The sequence below is a fragment of the Hakea prostrata genome, chromosome 6, assembly GCF_041222555.1.
Source record: "Hakea prostrata isolate BN-2017 chromosome 6, UWA_Hpros_2, whole genome shotgun sequence".
In the NCBI taxonomy this organism is placed as follows: Eukaryota; Viridiplantae; Streptophyta; class Magnoliopsida; order Proteales; family Proteaceae; genus Hakea; species Hakea prostrata.
The window spans coordinates 21,991,155-22,013,551 of NC_142605.1; the positions used below are offsets into that span (position 1 = coordinate 21,991,155).

The window sequence follows — 22,397 nt, forward strand, 5'->3', positions numbered from 1 at the left end:
TTAGAAAAAAAAAAAACAAGTTTTGTTACCCAAACCATGTATTTATTTCTTGAGAAAATATATGATGAGAAAGTAATAAATATAGATTAGATGATAGAGATTTTAGAATGGGAGGTGCAATAATTATTCGAGAACATTAAAAAAGTAATTTCCCATTGCATTCTTCTTCTTTTTTGGGTAATTTCAAAGGGACGCAGTAGTGGCACCCTTGTGATCCCCTACTAGGCAATGTTTGGATTTTTAAGTTCAACCTACATAGCCTCATCGGAGGCCTAGTATAATCCACAAAAGCCGGTAGTGACCCCATGCGAAGGCCGAAGAGTATACAACTATCCAATGTGAGAAGCAGAGGAGTAGAAGGGATTCGAATTTGGAACACAGGGGTTACCAAATCACTTGGGAGTGAGCTCGGGACACTAGACCACCACCTCCGGTGGTTGCATTCTGCTACTGCAACGGGGTTTTGCCAATAAGCATCATAAAAGAGTAGACTAAAAACAACTATCATGCATCGAAGGGTAGTAAGGCCATTTCATGTTTGAAGGAAAGAGACCATGGTACTACAACCTTTTGGCGAATTTCGGGCCAAATTCGTCAAATGTCACATGGTTTGGTGAGAAGCGAATTAAAAATGCCAACAAAAACGATATATGCTAAATATCGCCGAAAATCAGAATATAGGCGAATAACAAGCGAGAATGGCCAAAAATTCATGGAATCTGAGATCACTCATCACTCTCATGTTCGCCGGAGATGTCAAGGATGCTTCACAGATGGAGGTAGGAAGGAACAAAATGAACCCTCCCTTTGGCGACATTGACTAATTTCGTAGAAGGGATGGAAGTTAAGAAAGGAAATGAAAATGGAGAACGGTGGTGGGAATCGATTAGAGCCAGAGGTTCTACAAGTATTCGAGACTTGCAGCTTTAGAAGAAGAAGTGAAGAATGTTTGGCTCATGTTTCAATCTCTAAGCTAAAAAGAGTGATGAGTTGTTTAGAGAAGGGCCCAAGCATTTATGACTAATTGCATGACTTGACCTCACCTTTTCATCAATTAAATTAATAATGGGGAGCTAGATATTTTTTTTCTGATTGACTGACTTGACCTCAGTATCTAACCATCTCATGGATTAAGTATCGCCTAAAATATTGGCGAAAAATCGGTGAAATCTGTTGGTTCACTAAGTTTTGCCCCTTGGCGAACTGGTGAATTCCGCCAAACTTTCGTAAAGAGACAGATATATACCTTCCCACCCCTCAACGGCCCCGAGAATTCCCCCTGAAATATATAATGTTTTTGGAGTATCCTTTGTCTTATAGGATAAGAGACAAGGGACAAGGGACAATCACTTCAAAGAAATGCCATTATCTCAAATGGCTTTCAGATACATATACAATAAAATGACAAATCTAGCCTCAAAATTATATAAAAATTGTAAAATCTTACTGTCATTAAAAGACTTAGAGGGCAAAAAAATAATTACAAATTTTGACATCTCACCAACATGGAAATTCCTCCAAATATTCTTTCCATTTCAAAATGCAAGCGACAGCTTTTGTGTTCAAAGATTAAATAAGTATGATGAAACATTTTGGAACATTTACGTGCGTCTATCCAGTTAATACTTAAAGATGGATTTTTCTCCTAAATATATGGTAGAAAGATATAAAGAAAGCATAAGCGTAAAAAATCCCTATTGGAATGAATTCTTGAAACGAGAACCTCCCTTAGAGGAAGGTGATTGAGTTAAGTTTGAAGGGAATGGAGGATGGAAAATGACTTTGGAGCATTATATTCTCTCATCTTTTGTCAGGAAAGCCAATAATGACTGTCTGAGGCAAGTGAACAAAGCAATTTTTAGGGTTTAGATGTTCAAATGCAAAAGAAAATAGAGTGTATATCATATCCCAGGATATCCAAATTCCATGAGGAAAATAACTACTTAACTTTTCTTGATTCTTCTCACTTTTCTCATTTCGCTAGACTGTATATTCAGCTTTCAGGGTCTCCTTCAGATAACCTAAGCAGAACTGTAATGTGGGACAAATTAATAGCACCATTGATATCTCATGATTTCAGGGATATGTTCTACACTATTAGCCAGCCAATGTTCTTCCAGGGTCTGCTGGGAAAAGCAAGAAACTCTTCAATCTCCAAAAGATAAAGTTTCAGATGTCTTTGCAAAAGTCATTGCTTGAATCAACACCAGCTTGGGTAACAGTAAAAGCAGCCCAGATATCAAACTCAAAGCTTTCACATGTCCACAATGGTGGTGGCTCCCTTCAGAGAAAGAGTGTCTTGTGTGTGTGTGTGACTGTGTGTGGTGTTTTGGGTTATATAAGATGTGAAATGGCTTTCCACAAGAAGGAAAAGCAGCACAGGAAACAGGAAAGAGCAATTTTATTCTCTTCAAGGCCATGATTTCAACTAGACAAGAGTGGTAAAGTGATCTCTTGGATCCTATCAATTTAAGTTTTCAAAGACCCAAAGCAGAGGGAGCTCTTCTTCCTAGGTTAAGGACCTTTTTTTCTCACTTTCTTCAGGGATTATTGACTGCTTCTGCTTTCCCCTTATGATGATGCTCTGACCCTCTCACTTCTATTATTTAATCCTCTTCCCTTCACACTTAGAATATTCACTAATCTCATAAGCTTTCTAGTTATGAAAAAGGCATATGGTTCAGTCTAATGCAGTAATTAGGTCAATGGATACACACTATTAATAGTTTTAGTTCTCACAACTAAAAAAAGGGATGAATCAAGGCTTTTCTGCACTTGAAAGCTTTACAAGATAATAAAATAAGCTTATTAGCAAGTATTGGGTCCAAATCCTACAAACCCATTTGCTCCATCAAAGGATATCTGGATACCCTCTTGTTGAATATTCCCTATAATGGAAAGGCTTGTAGAAGAGGGTGCAAAAGCAAAACAGAATGTCCCAGCTTCATCTACCGGAATCAGAAAATTCATTGCCGGAAGTGTCAGCACCGGTCCGCTGCCACCGCCGTCACCCGAAAAGTAAAATGATACGGTCGGAACCCGGACGGTTTCGAACCCGGAAAGATCATAACACGTGTCGAAAATCGATACCCGAGAGGCTCGAGGCAGACCCGAGGTGGCCGTTCCGAAGGCGTCGCGTAACGCCATATATGCCGGTGCCGGAAACCGAGTCACTGCTGTGCCTGTGTCCATGACAACACCTCCATCACCCAATGCTGATAGCTGTAAAACGTCTTCAGAAACGGGTACCCGGATACCGCCTACTCCTAGACCCGAGAGACCCACATAGTAGAGGCTTGGGGCCCGTGGGTTTCGTTGTAGCGGGACCCATGCAGCACCCACCGGCATGGCTCCATGTCCGAACACCAATGACCCGGATCCGTATACACCCATTCCACGGCTGACTAAGCAATAACCAAAAGCACCACCGGTCTGACCGCCGAGCTGGCCAACAAATGACATCGAACCGCCGCCCAGACCCAATAAACCGGCAGCTCCGACGAACATGCCCCGGTTCATGTGCCCACACCCGATAGCAACATTTCGGACCGCAGTGCTACCAAAAGTGAGTGTTTCAAGTGCAAGAGTTCCCTTGGTGTAAGACCCATCGCCGTATGAAACCTCATACCGGCACCGGCCGCCGTGGCAGCCGGAATTCCCCAGATGATCGCAGACGCTGGAGCTGCAAGGGACTCCTAAGAAGGAAGCCGATTCAGCCGGGTTGAAAACCGGGTCGGATTGGTGGTAACATTCTCGACAAGGCTGGCATTGAACCCATACAATATCACTACCAGAATCAATCACCATGAATTGGTCCGTTGGTGGACTTCCAACGCCAATCCGTACAAAATATTCGCCACTCCCTTGCTCCATACCCGAAATCACATCCGACCCGAAATCCTGCACATCATAACTAGCGCCACCGCGATCAGCGGCGGAAAGCCGGCGAGTAAGACTAGCAACCCTCACCGCATCTCTCTTCAGACGTTCTTCGAGGCGGCGCCGGTGATCGGTGAAGTTTGTTGAAGGGAGTGAATCTCTGTGGACTAACTGAAGCTTCCATTTCTTCTCTGATCTGTGGCTGTCTTCCGAAGATTCTTGAAAAGAAGTGGTTTTTGCAGGGTGGGTTTTAGTGCCTGCGATGGCTTCTCGAACATTCAAGACCTGAAAATGAGGGCTGGGTTTGGTGGAAGCAGAAGCAACAGAAGCAGCAGCAGCAGCACAGATGGTGGTGATGGAGGGGAGAAATGCACCACCAAGAAGGTGTAGCACCATCAGCAACACCAACAAGAATGAAAGCTTAAGGGAAGGCATGGTTCTTTATTTGGGTTCTTGGTTCTTGCAAGCACTTGAATGCTCGTGGGAGCTCAAGCATTTATTTGTGCTGGGTTTGACACTATGGTGGGGAATGGGTGGAAGGAAAATTATTGAGAGATGGGTTCAGATGTTTGTTTTTAGTGGGGGTTCTCTCTCTCTCTCTCTCTCTCTCTCTCTCTCTCTCTCTCTCTCTGATTTGGTAAAGATTAAACTTAACTTACAGTATAACCTGATTAGCTTGGTGAGTTGAGATATGGTTCTACAGGTGCAGAGAAAGCTGTTAATTATGATAATGTATAAAATACAGATTCAGATTAACCTTTCCATAGAGACCTTGTAAAAGTACTGTTTTCAAGCTTTAAATGTGTTTAGAAGAGTTCTACTTCTACAAGTTTTGAAATAATGGGAAAGTAAACTTCTTTTCTTTAATTCAAACCAAAAGATGTATCTTTTTCAGCTAGGAATGCTTGTCAAGTATTGCTTTAAACAAAGAATGCATGTAATTACAAATGCAAATTATACATGCATGTATGTGTTTGTGCATATTGGCATGGTATGGCATTTCTATGTGCATGACCCCTTTGGCCTTTTAGGGGCAATCTTAGGCTAATAGTCAGTGGACCACAATTGTAACTTGAAGGTCGAGAAATTGAAACATTTCAAAAACATTGTTGGGATAATATCCTATTTGTGTAGAAGCTTTCAGTGTTGGAGTTCCATCTTTTTTTGGTATCAGTGGTTTTTGACATGTGATGTGAGTTATCGTATTGTGATAAAGAACGCAGTCATTTTACCCTTATAAGAAAACAAATAGAAAATATTTGATTTGTAGGGGATATAAGTTTGGCCTTACTAGCCTAATTCTACCTTGGCTTGTCAATACTGAGTAGGACTTGAGCTAAGATACCCGAATTGAAGGTTATTCTTGGCAAACCATTAATGTTGTGATAGAGTTAGGATCCTTTACCTACGAAGATAAAGGATTGTGTTTCTTTCACACTCTTCCATCATATATTTAGGAAGAAATTCACCTCTCATTTAGCTTTTTAGTGCTTAGAAGTGAGTCTTCCTCCTAATTATATGGTGAAGAGATATAAAAAGAGCACAGTCTTTCTATTCCTACAGATGGAGGATCTATATTCGTTATGATAACAGTCTTTCAAAGGCTATTTTATTAAATTAGAAAGTAAAGAGAAGGATAATATCTTAATCAGCTTGATTTTAGTAGTGGTTAAGTTCAGTAGAGAAAGTAATGTATTTTATTTGGCCTTTTTACATACTTCCTACCAAACATGGTTTACTCAAAAAGTACCTTTGCAGTGTATAATCTTATTTCATAATAACAACTTTTGAAGTGCATGGGTCTTCCTACTCAAACCTACCCTAACAATTAGGGATATTAATATAGTAGAAGCTTCCTTGAACAAGTATGCAGCAAGGACTAAGGAGTGTTAGAAACAATTTTATATAGAGAAGCATACACAATTAGGCATAAAAGGGATACATAGCTTTGTAATTTTATGTGAGAAGGTTAGAGGCATCAAATTAAGTATATATACTGAGCACTCAAGGGATTGATTAAATTGACAAAAGACCAACACTTGATAGTATGAGGTGAGAGTTCAAATCTCTTTGGATTTAGGAGCAAAGGTCCTTCATATATTTAAAATTTATATAAAAGTTATCTTGACGATATAATCTAGATGTATCTAAGCTGGCTCAAATAAACCTTATATGTATTTAACGAAATTACTAGTGCACTCTCACTTCAAACTGTATTAAGCCACTTTACTCTTGTGTATGAAAAATTGACCCCCAAAAAAAAAGAATATTATTTTATGTTTTATTAATAAAATGAAATATATGTAAATAAAAAAGATAATCACAAGAAGTAAGTTTTTAAGTTATTATTTACCAAGGAGAATAAAGTAATTTAATTAGAATTAAATCAATATTAACCACCATTTAAGGTTATCTTGGGTATTTGAAAAATGAAAATATACCACATCATCAATTAATTAAAAAAATTACCAAAAGAAGATGCAAGACAAATGTCTCTTTCCTATTAGTAAAATGGAATAAATCTCATCCTTTATGGTGTTAGAATTACTATTTACTGTTTAATGGGATCAGTAAAATTAATTTAACAAAACTCCCAAAAAGGGATTACCTAGAGGGCTAGAAGAGTCCAGAAAGGGATGATGGAGTGCAGCTGCAAAATCAGCAGGACCCACCTGACCTGACCTGACCTGACCTGAACCGACCTGACCCGACCCGTATCTGGGTCCAGTCTTGGAGGGGATTGTTTGGCTGGTCAAGGTTTATTTCTTCACAGTGTGAATTGAAAAAGAGAAATGCACGTGAAGTGTGACATTATCACTGTTCTCATACAAAATCATTACACTTGTCCCCAAACACTCACATGCCAACATTTCATCCCATGATGATCTTTCAAGTGGCTGACCATTCACCCATCAAAGTACCTCCACCAAGGGAAAAAGGTATAAATGGTCAAGAACATCACAAACACTATTTATTAACCCCCCTAGTGTGACTTGCATGCGCAGCATGTGCAGCACACGATCGAGATCGAAATCTCCACCGTGATTTTGATCTCGACCGTCTATCTCGACACCGAAACGGACGGTCAGACGGTCGGTTTGCTCGCCGGCGCCACCGTGCCGCACATTTAATGCGCAGATCGAACACGACCCCCCAAAAAAAAAAAATAAATAAATAAATAAAAAGAAAAAAGAAGAAGAAAGAGATCTAAATAGTACTATAGATCCAGATCCTCTCCGCCCGGCAGGTTATCCCCCCATTCTATTGTACTCTAGAATCTAGATGGCTTGCCAATGGTACTATAGTCATGAGTCGCCCATCCAGGGGGTGAGAGGGGGGCGGAAGGCCTATCATGGCAGAGAGGATCTGTTTCCTAACAATATAGGTAAGGTATCAATAATGTATTATGGTATTGAAAATCAATATCTAAAACTAAAATCATATTATATCGTTATATATCTATATTTACAAATTATTATTGTACTATGTTAGTATAATATAAGTATTATATATGGTATTGAATGGTATTCTATGATTTCAGTATAAAAATCATATGGAAATGGTATAGAAATGCTAGAAAATTACACGAAAAGGGTATATATCATCAATACCGTATCTAAAACTATTATTGTACGTACCACAACATAAATGTCTTAAAATTTTTAAGATAGTATGATTTTATACAAATAGATTTTATACAAATAGTTTTGGTACTAAATTAACACTCTCACTACAACAACATTGATAGTCTGAACTTATCTTTAGCCAAAACAAGGTCTAAGCTCAAAATTCTGATCTTGAAGATTATATTATGTCAAGTCAAGGTGGTCTTAAACTAAAGTTAGGGTAAGTAAGGTCGAGTATTTGATCCGATAAAGTCCAACTTGTCCCACACATCCTATAAAATATTTTTGATAGATGCAAGGAATGACACTGAATTATGAATTATTTTATTATTTTATGGCTAAGAAAAGGGTTAATGTTTAATTTTTTTACCTGACTTTACCTTATGAGAGATTCACTACCTCCCCAACCTAATAAACACTATGTGCCATAATCAAAAGTTTTCTTTAGGGGTGGAATCCCAAAATTAAAAGAGTTAGGTTTTTTTTTTGGTGAACTTTAAAAGAGTTAGGTTGAGATAGAGAGAGAACTCCCATTTCAACATTTCTGTTTGTATACATCAGCAACCAATAAAATCAGATATCATGTCAAGTATTTTATGTGGGCAGTTAATCTTATTAGAAAGGTATGCTTCTTTTGTTTAATGTTGGATCAAAACCCTCCATGCTCATTAAATTAAGTAGTAATCCTACCTTTTCCTCTTAATGAGTGGAAGGGTAAGTTACAAAGTGAGATCTCCAAATCTGATTTTATAAACTCCATATTGGCGGCTCTCTTTCTTCCTTTCTTCCTTTCTTCCTTTCTTCCTTTCTTCCTTTTGGTAGAATAGAATGGTCCCTGAGGTTATAAACCTAACTGAGATTAACACTTGGAGAGACAACATTACATTACATAACATACATGCCTTTAGAACAATTAGTGCTTATAAAAAAAAGTAAACCCTAATGGTCTAGAAGTTGAAGAAACTGTTTGAGATCCCACTGATTCACCAAAAACTTATACCAACTTGTTATAATCAGTTAAATGAATCTTGTTTGGTTCAATGTAAAGCAATGAACCCTACTTTTGTATTCTATTATACTTTGAGAATCTCTCACTTTATACTTTTTTTTATTATTTTTTGTGTTAGAGAAAATCACATTCATAAATGCTTAACCCGTGAGAATTGAATATGATAATTTTTCACTCATGCTGAAAAGCTTACCTCAATAGTGCGATATTCTCTATGTTTTTGTTGTTATGTATGTGAGTCTGATTTTGAATGAATTCGAAATTAGGGTTTTAATATAAACATGCAACTCTGGTGTCTCTGAAACTGGTTTTTGACAATTAAGATTAATGAATTGTTGGCTACCTTGGATTTTCTTCTCGTGTTTCTATGTTCATTTTTCTTCTTCTCTTTTGTTGCATGATTGCTTGTAGAATTCAATCCTAACATATATATAAAGGATCTCCGACATAAAAAAGATATACAACAAACCCAAAACACCAAAAAAGATATACAAGAAAACCAGAACACCCGAATCTAATTTTGACATTTTCTTTAAAAGTGTTGTGAGAATAGACCTTCACTTGTCAGCATTTAGTGAGTGGGCAACTAAGAGATCTTCTAATATTTCTGCTTGTAAGCTTTAATGCACCCACAAAGCTTCTGGGTTCATGCGTGGATTTTGAATGTGACTGATCTTTAGTATAGCACCGTTAACCCAATCTATGTCGCCAAGAATTGCTACAAATTTTAGAGAAAAAGTGAAGAAATAAACACAAAAATATCAAAGATGTGCAGAGACTGAGATATGGGTAAGTTAAATAAATGAAGAATCAGTGTTTTCAAAATAAATATTGGTGAGTGCATATCAAAACGACAAGGCCAAACAAAGCTGATGGAGTAGAAAAATGTGAAGAGAAAATAGTGGAAGGGTCACACGAATCCATGAGCTTCAAATAATTGAAGCATTATTAGCACATAAAGGTGATACTTATTAAATAATGACAAGGAAGAAAATATAATCATAAGAATAATTATAGAAAAGTTGACAAGATAATAATGTATTTGAGGGCTATGTCATGACATAAAATCTCACGTAAGAAGGTTAGGACCAACCATTAAATGGTGGCTTCATGGATTATTTTGTAGGCTAAAAGGAGCCACTATAGCACAGTGATGTGGACAACTTCAACCACTTTGATCAAAATATTTTCTTCAGAGAAGCTAAAGGAAGAAAATTCATCCATGCCCAAACAAAGAACACTACTTTACCATTTATAATTCTTGGTTGGTTTTGTCTCTCTCTCTCTAAATATGATGCATGTACACTCATGAGATTATACTTACATTTAGCTAGGGTTAATTGAGAGCTAGATTTGTGGCATCATTCATGCCAAGCATAGGATTCTAACCTTAGAAAAGCCTATATGAAGTTAGAAGCTAGTATGTTCAACTATTTATATAATTTTTAGTATTTAAGAAAATAACATACCTAATGGACAAGGATCCCACCATTCCAAGGATTTCGACAGCAGGGTTTTCGAGGATCATAATGTGTATAGCCTTATCTTGATTCAGTCTACGAATCATAGATCACCATGGAATGAATTTACTCTTGCACCGTTCAACTTGAGTTCAACTTGGCCCATGTAGCGTGAATACGGTTCCTTAGGTACTTTTTGTCGAGTAAGTAACATCCGAAAATAAGAAAAAGAAAGACCAAAACAAGCCTATTACTTTCATTTCACCACCACCACCTAAGTGACAACCCTATTACATAATATACAAAAGTTGATGGTGACCATTCTAGAGAGATGTTTACCATAAAGTGCAAAATTTTCATGCTTTGGAGGAGGGGTATTGTGAAAAACATAAAGACAAGGGATAATAGATTAGAGATTTTATGGGTGTGCTGCAGTGATGTCATGGTGATTTGAATCTTCCATGAATGCTTCTAGCACAGTGGTGGTTACTTTTTATGTAGAGGGAGTAAATCCAAGAATATCTTATATTAAAAAAAAAAAAAAAAAAAAAAAAAAAAAACTCTGGGCTTATAAGCTCCCAATCCTTGTAACCAATTTGCTGATGACCAAAAATATTGAGTATTGAATGGAGGTTACTAACATGCGATGTTGTGGGGTGAAAAAAGTGTTGTGGCTATCTTTTGCCAACTGCTATGTATTAGGTATGAATTAATAATTATTGATTTGTTTAGATTAGGAGTAATCCAGAACTCCTTGAATTATAAAATTCTATAGCTTCTAGCTACTAGTCCACACATTTATGAAACTAGGTTCATCTCCCAAATCAAATGGTCAAATATCCTTCAAATACAACTACCACAAAGAAGTCTAATAGGCCAGTTGGTTTTGCCCTAAAACAAAGGAGAGACCCATTCACAACTCAGAACAGTTGTAGCCTAACTCCTTAAACAACCATACAACTCATCTATCTCATTTGCCATTCAGTACTGTTCACACCACTAGTGAGGTTTTGAACATTGACTGCAAGTTGCTACCTAATATTGTACTCAAATTTCACTGATCATATTTGGAAAGCCATTTGCAATAATGTTTAACTCTTTTTACCTCTAAAACTTCTGACAGGTGCCTCAAGGAACAGGTATAGTGTTGATCACTGGAGTCTTGGTAACTCTTTGTTGTTCTTGTTTTTGGGGTGCTTATAGTATGTTTTTATTCACCCAAAAGAAAAAAACTGCACCTGTATAAAAATTTAATGTGACCGTTTGGATTCTCTGGTTACATGAAACTAATAAGTAGTTCATGTACATGAGATCAACCAACAAGAAGACCCTTCCAGAAGCAGAATGACAACAGTGATCTTCTGCAGCAAGATTATTGCATAATCTGGTCCTTAAACCACTGCTCACAACTCTAGTGGGGTACCCTAGAGTAAAGAGTGCTTTCTCATACATATGGGGAATCAAGAAAAACCCAGAGTGACATGATTTCAAGTACAGAGGGAGGTCTTTATCCACAATAATGTCCCACTAAAGTTGTAGGTCAAAAGAGAGCCATCACACAAATTGAACATCCAACAAACCATCCACAGCAGCAGTAGGGGCACAGTGAAGGGCCTCCCTGAAAGACTACTGGAAGTCTGAAATGCATCTGTAAAATGAGACAAGTGAGAACTCTAAAGAGAAAAAGGCATTATTAACTGAAACATCTCTACTAATTTTTAGATGAATCCCTTGTAGGCAGTGTTTGGTCTGAATACACTGGATAATGTTGCCAGAATATCGACATCCCAGGCATTACCATAAGCCAAGACACCAGATTCTAAACCAATCAGCTAGATTTCACGACCACATCTTGCCACAGTACTGACCTCGAATACATCTCAGAAAACTCTGTTTCCATGTAAAAAGATGAAAAAGTGCAAAAATGGATATATGATTGCTTATTTTAACATAAAATGCAAAAGATGTAATGAACGTGCTCCACTACCAACAAATGTACGCTGTAACATACAATTTCTTTGAAAGAAAGATTTTGAACAAAAAAAGTGAAGCTATAACCTTAATCACTATTTCAACCTCAATTTTTCTCAGAAGAAAATTTACAAACATAACATAAATTCTTGCACAGAAACACACACAATTCCTTAAGTCAGAATAATGAAACCCTCACTCTGAAAATTTTCAGTGTCTGGTCAAATTAGTCTACAATGTAAATCACTCTTAACAATCATTTATGACAAAAATCAGAATTACACCCCCCCCCCCCCCCTCCTGGAAAAAGAGAAAAATGAAAACCTAAGCCTTTCATCTAAAATAGCAAATTACATAATCTATGCCCAAGAAGAGAGTATCAGTAGACCTAAGATTGAAACATCTTCCACCACGTTTTCATTTTATTTGATATCAGGAAAAATAATCTATCAAACAAATTTGAAGCAAATATTACATACAGCTGCAAAGTCCCATTTAAAGTTTTTAAACCCCCTCCCCAAATGATAAGTACAGTTCCATTAGCTATCACAAGGTGTTTTGCACTATTCTCATGGAACCACAGTTGTTCCAAATCTCAATTATACGACTATGGCCCGCCTAAAAATGACATTACCCTAAACACTGCAGGATTGGAGTTATTAAACAGAGAATGCAACACCATCTTTTCCAATTTCTATCTCCAATGGCTTGAGTTGATCGCAGATTTTAGAATTCCAACATCCACTGCTCCTACTTCAGTGTTATTATTATCATTCAGGATCACCAAACATGAAACTGGAGGTTCTTGGATGCATTCATTGTCATTTATAAAATACTTAATTAAGCTCAATACAAACCCATCTCAACCATACAAGACAACCAAACAAACAGGAACAAACAGTCATCCACAGAGGATTGTGCCAACACCAAACACCAGGAGAGGGAAGCACAAAGGGTTCTGTTCGATAGAGAGAAAAGGAAGTGGCATTACATACCATCAATGAACAATGAATCATGTGAAATCTCTATCCAACAACTAACACAGCTAATAACCTGCATGCAAGTTTTCCCTGATTTTAAGAAAGGAGGTATTAAGCAAAGTGAAACTCATCATCCTGTACACCATCATAGCCAGTTCTGAACCTAAATGATAAAGCTCTAGTTTAACCCTACCCACCAGTCAAATACAAGAAACAGCAAAAAGCGAAAATGACCAGCCATCCACCTACTGCAGTAAAACAGGTCTGGAGAGGGCCAAGGGGAAAACAAGAAAGAAGAGAACGATGGTATTATTCCATTGATACACAAAGAAATTAAGCCAGACACCAACCTGAATAATTTTCACCCAGAGAAATTATAACCAGGTACTGCCCCTTTTCCAGACAAGCATTAAACATGGTGGAGCTCAACATCACGGAGAATTTATTAAAAGAAGAAACTCACAAATGTTTTTATTTTTTTATTTTTAAATCAATTTTTCAAATTTTATTTTTTTAATTAAACTTCCTACTCTGGCAAAACAAAATGATAATCAAGATGAAACTGAATGGCATCGATTTTTTTTCCTGTTGTTGGTCCTCTCCAATTTGGAGATCTGATTCGTTGGGCTAAATCTCAGATTTTAAGCATTGTTTACCTGTCTTCTCCCTTCTTCCTCTTAGTCTTGGAGAGGAAAAATGGGTTTTCTCCATTCTCATTATTACCTGTAACTATATCAGGGATGCTTGAAATAAGAAGTTGTTTGGAAATCAGGAGATCAGCCCTCAGACCATCCACAGGAAACTAAATATTGAGCTACTCTTTTTCACTTACATGATAATATTTATGCTTTCCCACACCCTTCACAACATCCTACCAATCAAACCTCTATCACAGATAACTTGCCCTCTTACTAATATACCCACCTTATGGATTGCAGGGTCCACTAATGGATCTGTAAAGCATGCAGACTGGTCTTTCTGCTTTGTGTCTAGAGGTGCATGTTTACTGGCACGAAGTGGAAGAAGTCCAGCATATTCCCATCTACAGGCAACCTTGGAAGGACTTTTTGATGCATTTAGCCATGACATGCTTCTTAATATCCGGGATGTCTGTATAACCACAAAATGTAGTCCACTATTATCTATGCTGCCTTACCCTACTAAGCCTTCAATTCATCCCCCAAACTCTTATGCTTGTAAATAGAGGTATGAGTATACATGTTACTTTTGACACTGACTCAGCATGTATGTATTCCTTAATATGTCTATATCAGGAGCAAACTCTCTAGTTTGGACTCTGTATTAACTACCCTTCTGTATTGATATAATTATATCCTTACAGTTTTGGCTGTGACAAAAAACAGATGATAAAGATGGCACTTGAGACAACTAAACACCCAAGAGGCACAAGAGACACCACTAGCAATATCTAAAATTCTAACAAGAATAAAGTATGAATTTCTCTAATCTTATAAACAGTAATGGATATCAGGAACAAATATACACCCATTAAAATAGAAAATTAAAATATAAAAATAAAGGGAAGAAAATAACATCATATTTTCTCTGTGGCATGTTGAAAAAAGTTAAAATGAATTGCAACACATTATTAACAATTTATTGCACACCAAACCCATTTAATTGAATGAAAAAACCAGTTATGTAAACATATTTTTGGGTCCAATGCAACACTTACCTTCGATAAACTTGAAAAGTATTAGCATTAAAAATTTGTAAATCTTGTTCATATTTTCCACTGAATAAAGGACTACTAATCAATGTTACAACAAAACTTAACAGCCATAAAATAGCCATGTAAGCATTTCAAAAAGCACCAAAATAAATGACATTCAATCAATACAGAAAAAATGGAGGATGAGAAACAAGGAGCAAACAGGTGGTTATACCTAATGGAGAAAAAAGAACTTTGTGGTTCTTAGCGAGGCCTTATTGGTAATGGATGACACAAGTAAATCCTTTGAAACCACGAGAGTACATATAAGATGTGTCAAACATCAACATATAAAAATGAGAGAATTGTTTTGCTAGTAAATGTGAAACCCATCAAAATGTGCCACAAGGACCTTGCAATCAGTGACAATTCTTACACTGAAAACCATTATCTTAGGATCTCCCTCAAGCATCCTCTCTAAGTGCTGCTTCCATGAACTGGACGCAATCAATGTACATATCCTGGCCTCTTACTTGCAACAAACCAACCCCCACCCCCGGCAGAAAAAAAACAAGGATTTATGGTGCCACATTATCCACTCTGTAGCTTCATCTTTCAAAATCTGGTGAAATGCTTCATCAGTGCTAGTGAGAACACATTCACTTGGCGGGTCAGCTTTGCCCATTTAACTAGAAACTAGTTCAAAATTTCTGTTTGTGGCCAAAGGAAACTCTATTAGCTTCAATAGAGTCCAGTGATGATGGATAAAACAGAGTGGAGGGTGTCTGTTAGGTTTGTCCTTCAGATAGGAGAACTCACTTCATGCTCAGTCTTTTCTTCCATGTTTTTATAACCCCTCAGGACTATTACAAAATGTAGTCATTTTTTCCTACATATAGAAGGGGGGGGGGGAATTCCTTTACAACTACAAGATCAAATGTGTGGGTAGGGGCATCAATACTTAACATGGAAACCTCAGGTGGTTCCGGTAGGTCTTCAATAACTCTCACCCCATTCAGGACACGCCCAAACTGATACTAAGCCAGTAAATCTTTTCAGGACCAAGAAAATAAGGAAACTGATCCATCCGTCATGGTCCAATATAAGTATTGAGCATTTGGTTCATTATTGCACAGCCAATAAGGGAAGGTCAAGGTAGATAATCAGGGCATCTTGCCCTATTCGAGGCTTTTGGGTCTCAAATTAGTGCGTTTTCTGGGAATTCTAAGACAACTCAGACTCATACCGGACCAGCTTTTTCTGGGACTTCTTCCTGTTTGGGGTGGGGGGAATGGAAAAATATGACTGTACAATAATTTGCCTTGTACATATATTTGTACAGCAACAATTCATCACTATAAATGTTCAATACCAAAATCATATATTCACAACCTGCAAAAAATGGTTCCCAACTTCATAATATTCATGTGTCGATGTACATAGTAGTAAAATGGAAACCTGGAAAATCTTAAACTATCTCCATTTCTACTTGCTTTATTGGTCAGGTCCTGATGCTTAAATTGGCAAAACTGGGACAGACTGATAATCAAAATTTTTCCAAGCCCCAAAAATTGAGAGGCATTCCATTAAAGAACAGTCAATCTGTCAACTAGCTATCAAATAAAATCATAGCTCAAGAAAATGTGGTTTAGTTTCTACTTCTAGCAGACCTATCTGCTTGCTCTCTCCATAGGGGAATGAGTTTGAAAATTTTAAGTCATGATTGATGAATTGTGTGGCTACGGTCAAAGCAAATGCCAGAGATTTGGAGGTAAGAAGGCCATCCACCCTGTAGAAGGAAATCCATGTATCACTTTCAAATGATTGATGGTCCTGTGCTTAAAGCTTCAAGCACAATTCTGCAGGAATAGAGACTCCTCAGATCTTTGTCCAAATACTCATTGTTGATAGGGAGAGAATTGATGATTAGCACCATCAAAGAATGGATGCTGTGAGCAACTTTCTGATAAGCTTTTCAAACATCTGGCAAAGTGTTCTTTACTGGTATCTGGTGAGAACTGGGAACATCCACAATTGAAGTTTAACACACTTATTCGTCTCAGTAATATTGCAAAACTTCAGCAAAAGAACAAAAAAGGATCATGGGAAAGATGGTCAATGTATCACTGGAAATGCTACATGATAGAAGCTTTGACCAAGAGATGCATTATCTGGAAACAGAGTACATCACATATTAGGCACTTCAAGGATGGCGGTATTCTCAGACCTGTTTGGCTGCTATTTTTGACAGCCCAAATTTATGCACCACCCTCGTTGAGCTGAAAGCTGAAGAATCTTCCTTGAACAATCAAATATGTATTCCTCAGCAAAGAAATGATTTCTTCCACAACAGACCCACAAAGAGGAAGGAATTTACCATTGTTACTTATCACCAAAAGTCAAATGAGTGTGCATCATCCACTCGTGGAGTAATTGATCAAAGATCCAGCAGATTGACATACCCCGTTTAGGATTAACCATCAGATACGCAATGCATCAAGCTTACATGGAAGGACAGATAAATTGATGAACTAATGTTTCAGGAATCTTGAGGCCTGGTGAACCAATTTCAGCTTTTTCAGGAGGCTACACCCACCACTGGATCATACCCAGCAAGGAACTGTGTTTGGATGAAACATCTAGCAGACCAAACCAACTAACTGACCCAGAAAACTCAAACTCAGTTGTCAGCTCAAAATGACCCAGACTCCGAACAAATGCCCTTTTTTCTCATTAGCTGTATGTTTTCAGCAATGGTTGATCCAGCTGTCCCAACAAAGCCAAGAGAAGCACAGCTGCAAATAGTTTCCTCTATGTATAGAAGTATATCAGGTGATATCCCATGTGGACATTTGTTCTTCAGTGTACTCCTTCCACCAAGACTGGCAAGAAACCCAGACCTCATGCCACGTCCAGCAGCCATGAGCTTCTCCACAGTCTGTTGCACCAATTCATTCCCTGTCTGTAGATTATATAATTTGTATGAATCTGAATCTCTTGCCAAGTCCCCCAAGAAGCTGCCTGTCCAGTTAGCTTCTGGAAGATCAGTCATTACAAAAATGTGGACAGGGAGGGGACCAGTCTGCCTCAGAGATTCAACTTTCTCCTTAAGACTTGAAAATGTAGCCTTCCAGTGATTCTTAAACTGCCCATCCAACAACCTAAGCTGCGCACAAAGGAAAGGAGACTTTATCCTCTCAAATACAAACTGCTTTCCTGCAGCCACAATTTCAGGGACAAACGGAAGAAATTCAATCTTCTGAAGCAAAGATTGAATTCTATGATCTCTTGGAGCTTCATTGATATCAATGTAAAGCTGTGAACCTTTGTATGGGGCAGTGAAAAGACTTCCAAAAGCTAGGACAGTGGCTGATGAAGCTTTTGTCCCAGGTCCAAGGGTCTTGTATACATCTCTACGTATCCTAACATAGGAAATTTTCTTCTTCTTCTGAAGCTTTTCATCAGGTTGGAAGGAATCCAACTTGTTTTCATCATTTTCATTATAAGTCCAAACTGTAGTTCTGCAATCTTCATCCACTGCATGAATGCACTTATCTACATTACCATCCATTCCAGAAAGCAGTGAACCACACTTTCTTAAGTTTTCAAATGCATTTCCATCTTCCAAAGCATCAAAGCAAGAAAGATCTGCATCCAATCCACACCACAGCAGGGTAAAAACCCTGAAATCTATGGTTTTAACCATGGAAGAAGGCCCCAAGGAAGCAAGGTCCACAATGTCACCCATGGAAACATACCTGCAAAACCGAAAAATTGGAAAGGGAAAAACAATAATAAGTTATATTATTACCCATTAAATTACTGGAAAGGTCAATCACCAATACCCCAACTGGAATCAATAAGGCACATTGTATAAAGCAACAAATCAGAAAAAAGAACTGAAGTTATTCTCCTCCAGTATTGGAAGAGTGACGTTTACGTACCTATGATTTTTAAGGAGCTCAATCATATGGTTCCAGACAGCCATCCGAAGTTCTTTTGGGTCCAAAACCCTAAATTTTGGACAACTCCCCAAAGCGACAGCATGATGATCTAGAATTGGGGGAACAATTAGGGTTCGATTTAGAATAGCTGCAAATAAGATGGCATTCTTGAGCTCTGCTAGCTGATTATTGAAACCACTGTGAGGGGCAAACCAGAGAAATTTCTCTCCATGGGTGTCCCCGCTGCACTGGGGTAATTGAGATTTAAGGGTTTTGTTTGAAATTTTAAGGACAGAGAAAGGACCACCTGTGTTAAAAACGAAGCAAAAGAAGAAGACCAAAACAATAAGAGGAACAAAGAAAACTAAAGGCCTATTTGGGCTCTTCTTCCTCCATCTGCTTCTATTAAAAGTGATAACGTTCATCTTTGTTCTTTTGCCCTATTTCCCTTATGCTCTGTTTATGCCCTGAGAATGTGATTCTGTAACAAAATGAGATACAACAATGGTTAGCTCTTATAAATAATTGTTTGGGCGAAATCAACAGAAGGGATGAAAAGGCCAGCAAGCATATGGGCTTTGGTTTGGGTGTAGAAAGGAACCATGAAGACCACTATCAGAGTAAAAGAACAACAGTGAAGTCTAGAACAGAGAGTTTTTAGGTTGTACTTGGAACAAGAAAATCTAGAGAAAGGAGGCTTTGGATGATCACAAAGTTGATTGAAGCAAAAGGAGACAAGTTTTCCTACCCACAGTTCTAAATTTAACTTCAGTTGCCAATTTCAGCTTCAGCCCCAAAAAAGAATAAATTAGAGTACTCTGTTTTTCAGAGGCATATCTCAGTGTTTTTCCAACTTAATTATTGGAAGCCTTTGATAAAGACAAAGAAAATGGGAAGGTAAAGGGAAATTGCAAAGTATTAGGCTACCTTTGGTATGGTTTTCACTTTTATTTTTACCTATTTTCAAAAATCAGTATTAAAAATCATTTTGGGTCAAAATGCAAAAATTATTAGGTAACCAATAGCTAAAATAAGTGTGGCATACCTTTCTACAAAATAAACTTTTATAGGTTTTAAAACTTGTATCGAAAATTAAAAAAAGTATATAAGCAGAAACACATCATTCAAATCATATAAGCAACAATCACCATCAAGTCCAAGATCACCCAAATCTTATAAACTGAAAACGATCATGAACTTAGTAAAAACAGCCTCATGCATAACCTTCAAAGCAGAGATAGAAAGCAGATAGAAGTTATATGCTAAATAACTGAAAGGAAACAAAATCCCAGATTGAATAGCTGAATCTGTCCGAGCAACAACCTCTCAGGGAAGGCACATTTGACTATAAAGGAGGAGTAGTCAACAACAGCTTGAAAGCAGAATTGCTTTCCAGAACTGAAATTGAATAGCTCCTGTGAAACTAACAGTCTAACTTAACTTTTAATATGGAATTTAAGGACATAGAGAAAAGTTGAGAACTCACCTTGGCAGTTCTTGGACATGTAATTACAAAAAACAGACGTTGAATAACAGCAGAAAAAGATAAAAAATGGTGATAATCCTAAAGGAAAAAAAAATCTATCCATAGGACCATAGCTATAAAAAGTGACTGTTACTTTTTACCATCAACATTGACATGAACACCACAATTTTCATCAGCATCACAACTGAAGATCCAGATCATGGAAAGAAAAATAATTATGTGTCTGTTCTCCACCTGTCTAATTAATAGAAAGGATCAATCAACGCGCAAAGGGTAAGCCACATCATTTATCATAGACTTTTTCAATAATCAATAGTAGATGATTTGAACCTCTAACCCGCACATTACAAACGAAACGAACAATGTAGTTCCACTGATAACTAGAAGAAGTTATCACAACGTCTAGAGAAACAAAGCCAATAGCCTTATACAAACAGAGGCTTTGCTTGTTCTCTATTTTTATTTCACCCAAAATCGAAATTGGTCGTTTTTCAGAAATGGGGATTCAATTGATTAAAACAAATATAGATAAATAGAAGAGTCCCTTCAAGTAGAAAAAACCATCACATAAATTTGGAGGAAAGAACTAAAACAAGAAGAATTATAAGAATTATAAGAACATAGAAGAATCCTACTGAGAAAATCGATTTACTTCACTGACCTTAACGGCTCAGCTTCTCGCGATTCCCCACTAGGAGATGCCAAGACGAGAAGATATAAACTGCTGCAACAAATGATTTCGATGCAATGGGTCACCACTTTAGATAGAGAAGACGAAGAAAAGGAATCTCTTTCGCGAGGACAGCAACTGAGTTCAAGTTTCCTTCGAGAAGAAGAAGAATCCCTTTTGATCGATTTTCTAATTGTTGGTTTTCAGTTTTCCCCTCTGTATTATAAAATGGAAATCTCATTTTAACTTTGGGAATTCACCGGCCCCGGGGGTGGGGGGGGGTTTTGGTTTGTTCAGTTTTCTTTTGCATACCTCTGTGGTTTGAAAAGGTCATTAGTTTAAAGAAATGTGAAACGGCGTTAAAAACCTTAAAAATTTTAAAAATCTTTTAATTAATTTATTTGTTTTAGTTTTTTTTTCTTTCTTTTTAATTAGTTTCTCTCTTTTACTCAATCTACTAAAACAAAAACAATTAAAAAAAAAAACTCCCCTAGCAAATAACCTTCTTACCGCAGGTTGAAGCTTTGAACCCCAGTCATACTAACAATCTCCCATTTAGCCTTCATTTTTATAGATGTCTTGGTTTTCAATATTTGATCGGAGGTTTTGAATCTCCTCACTTGTTCCGAAAACACGATTTGGGAGCAATGGAGCAAAAGTTCGGACCCCCATGAAAGAGATCTGATTCTAAGAAATGGTTGAGGCATAGATCATATTGGATTAGATGCTATGGGGTGCCGATCTTAAGGGGAACTATTCCCTTTCCCCCATTTCATCTAAAGCCTTATCGCTATCCCTTCCGGGGGAATGATTTCAAAGGGGGCCCTTGGAAAGGGGGGATCGTTCAATAAATATGCTGGAAATCAATCCACAAGGAAATAAATAAAATAAAAATAAAATAAAAAAGCAAACAAGATGGAGCAGAAGTTGTGTAACCATTAGATCAATCTTAAACTTCTCCTCCCCCTTGCTTTTTTGTGGAGATCCTAAGTAGACAACAAGGAAAGATTAAATGAAATTTTAATAAAAAACCAACGATGTCTTCCAAAATTACGGGAAGTCCACTCCATGTTTCGTTGGTGTAGCATCTCAAGATCAACCCCATCCCGAGCGTGTCGTCCTTTCCGGCGAAGGGATTTTGTCCCGGTCGAGCCCCGCCATCGTGTCTCGGATTCTAAGAACGGCGGCTTTGGATCGGATGAGAATGGCCATCTGCGGACAACCAAGGCTTTACCTTTGTTCATCGAGAAGAGGTGATTAGGGCCAAGTATAGACACACATCAAGGTTAGAGACAATGGATTTAAAGTCGTCTTCCTCCCCCCCTTCTAAACCTGGCACAACACCCTTTTTTTCCCCTTTTTTTTTTTTTTTTTTTTTTTTTTTTTATATCTATTTTAGTAGATTAAAATTCCAAAGAAAAAGCCAAAGACACAGAGGGTATTTTCAATCAAGAAACAAGTGAGCGGGGGTTGGCATCCCTTTGGTCATACTACATGTATAAAGGCAGAGACACTCACGGGTGCAAGTTTCGTCATGATTCTGATCTTAATCCTGGTCTTAATTTTGCCCTTGATGCTTAATCTCAAGAATTAGAAATATGAATAAGGATAGGGTCAATTAGGGCTAGGGAGAGGGTCAAATATAAGATCAATCAGGGCTAGGGACAGGGCCAATTACGGCCAAGGACAGGGCCAATTAC

General features: G+C 37.6%; 2 protein-coding genes across 2 annotated transcripts; both read right to left on the bottom strand.

The window, feature by feature from the left end:
* Positions 1–2,742: 2,742 nt before the first annotated feature.
* On the bottom strand, positions 2,743–4,467 carry LOC149012613 (Eukaryotic aspartyl protease family protein). Its single transcript, XM_089160126.1, has one exon. It carries the CDS (start codon positions 4,312–4,314, stop codon positions 2,809–2,811), a length of 1,506 nt encoding a protein of 501 aa, XP_089016252.1. The 5' UTR covers positions 4,315–4,467; the 3' UTR covers positions 2,743–2,808.
* Positions 4,468–13,149: 8,682 nt separating this feature from the next.
* On the bottom strand, positions 13,150–20,903 carry LOC149012614 (O-fucosyltransferase family protein). The gene is made up of 3 exons (XM_089159237.1): positions 20,689–20,903; positions 18,542–19,022; positions 13,150–18,355 (listed from the first exon to the last, which is right to left on the bottom strand). Exons 2-3 carry the CDS (start codon positions 18,964–18,966, stop codon positions 17,290–17,292), a joined length of 1,491 nt encoding a protein of 496 aa, XP_089015363.1. The 5' UTR covers positions 18,967–19,022; positions 20,689–20,903; the 3' UTR covers positions 13,150–17,289.
* Between the last annotated feature and the right edge of the window lie 1,494 nt (positions 20,904–22,397).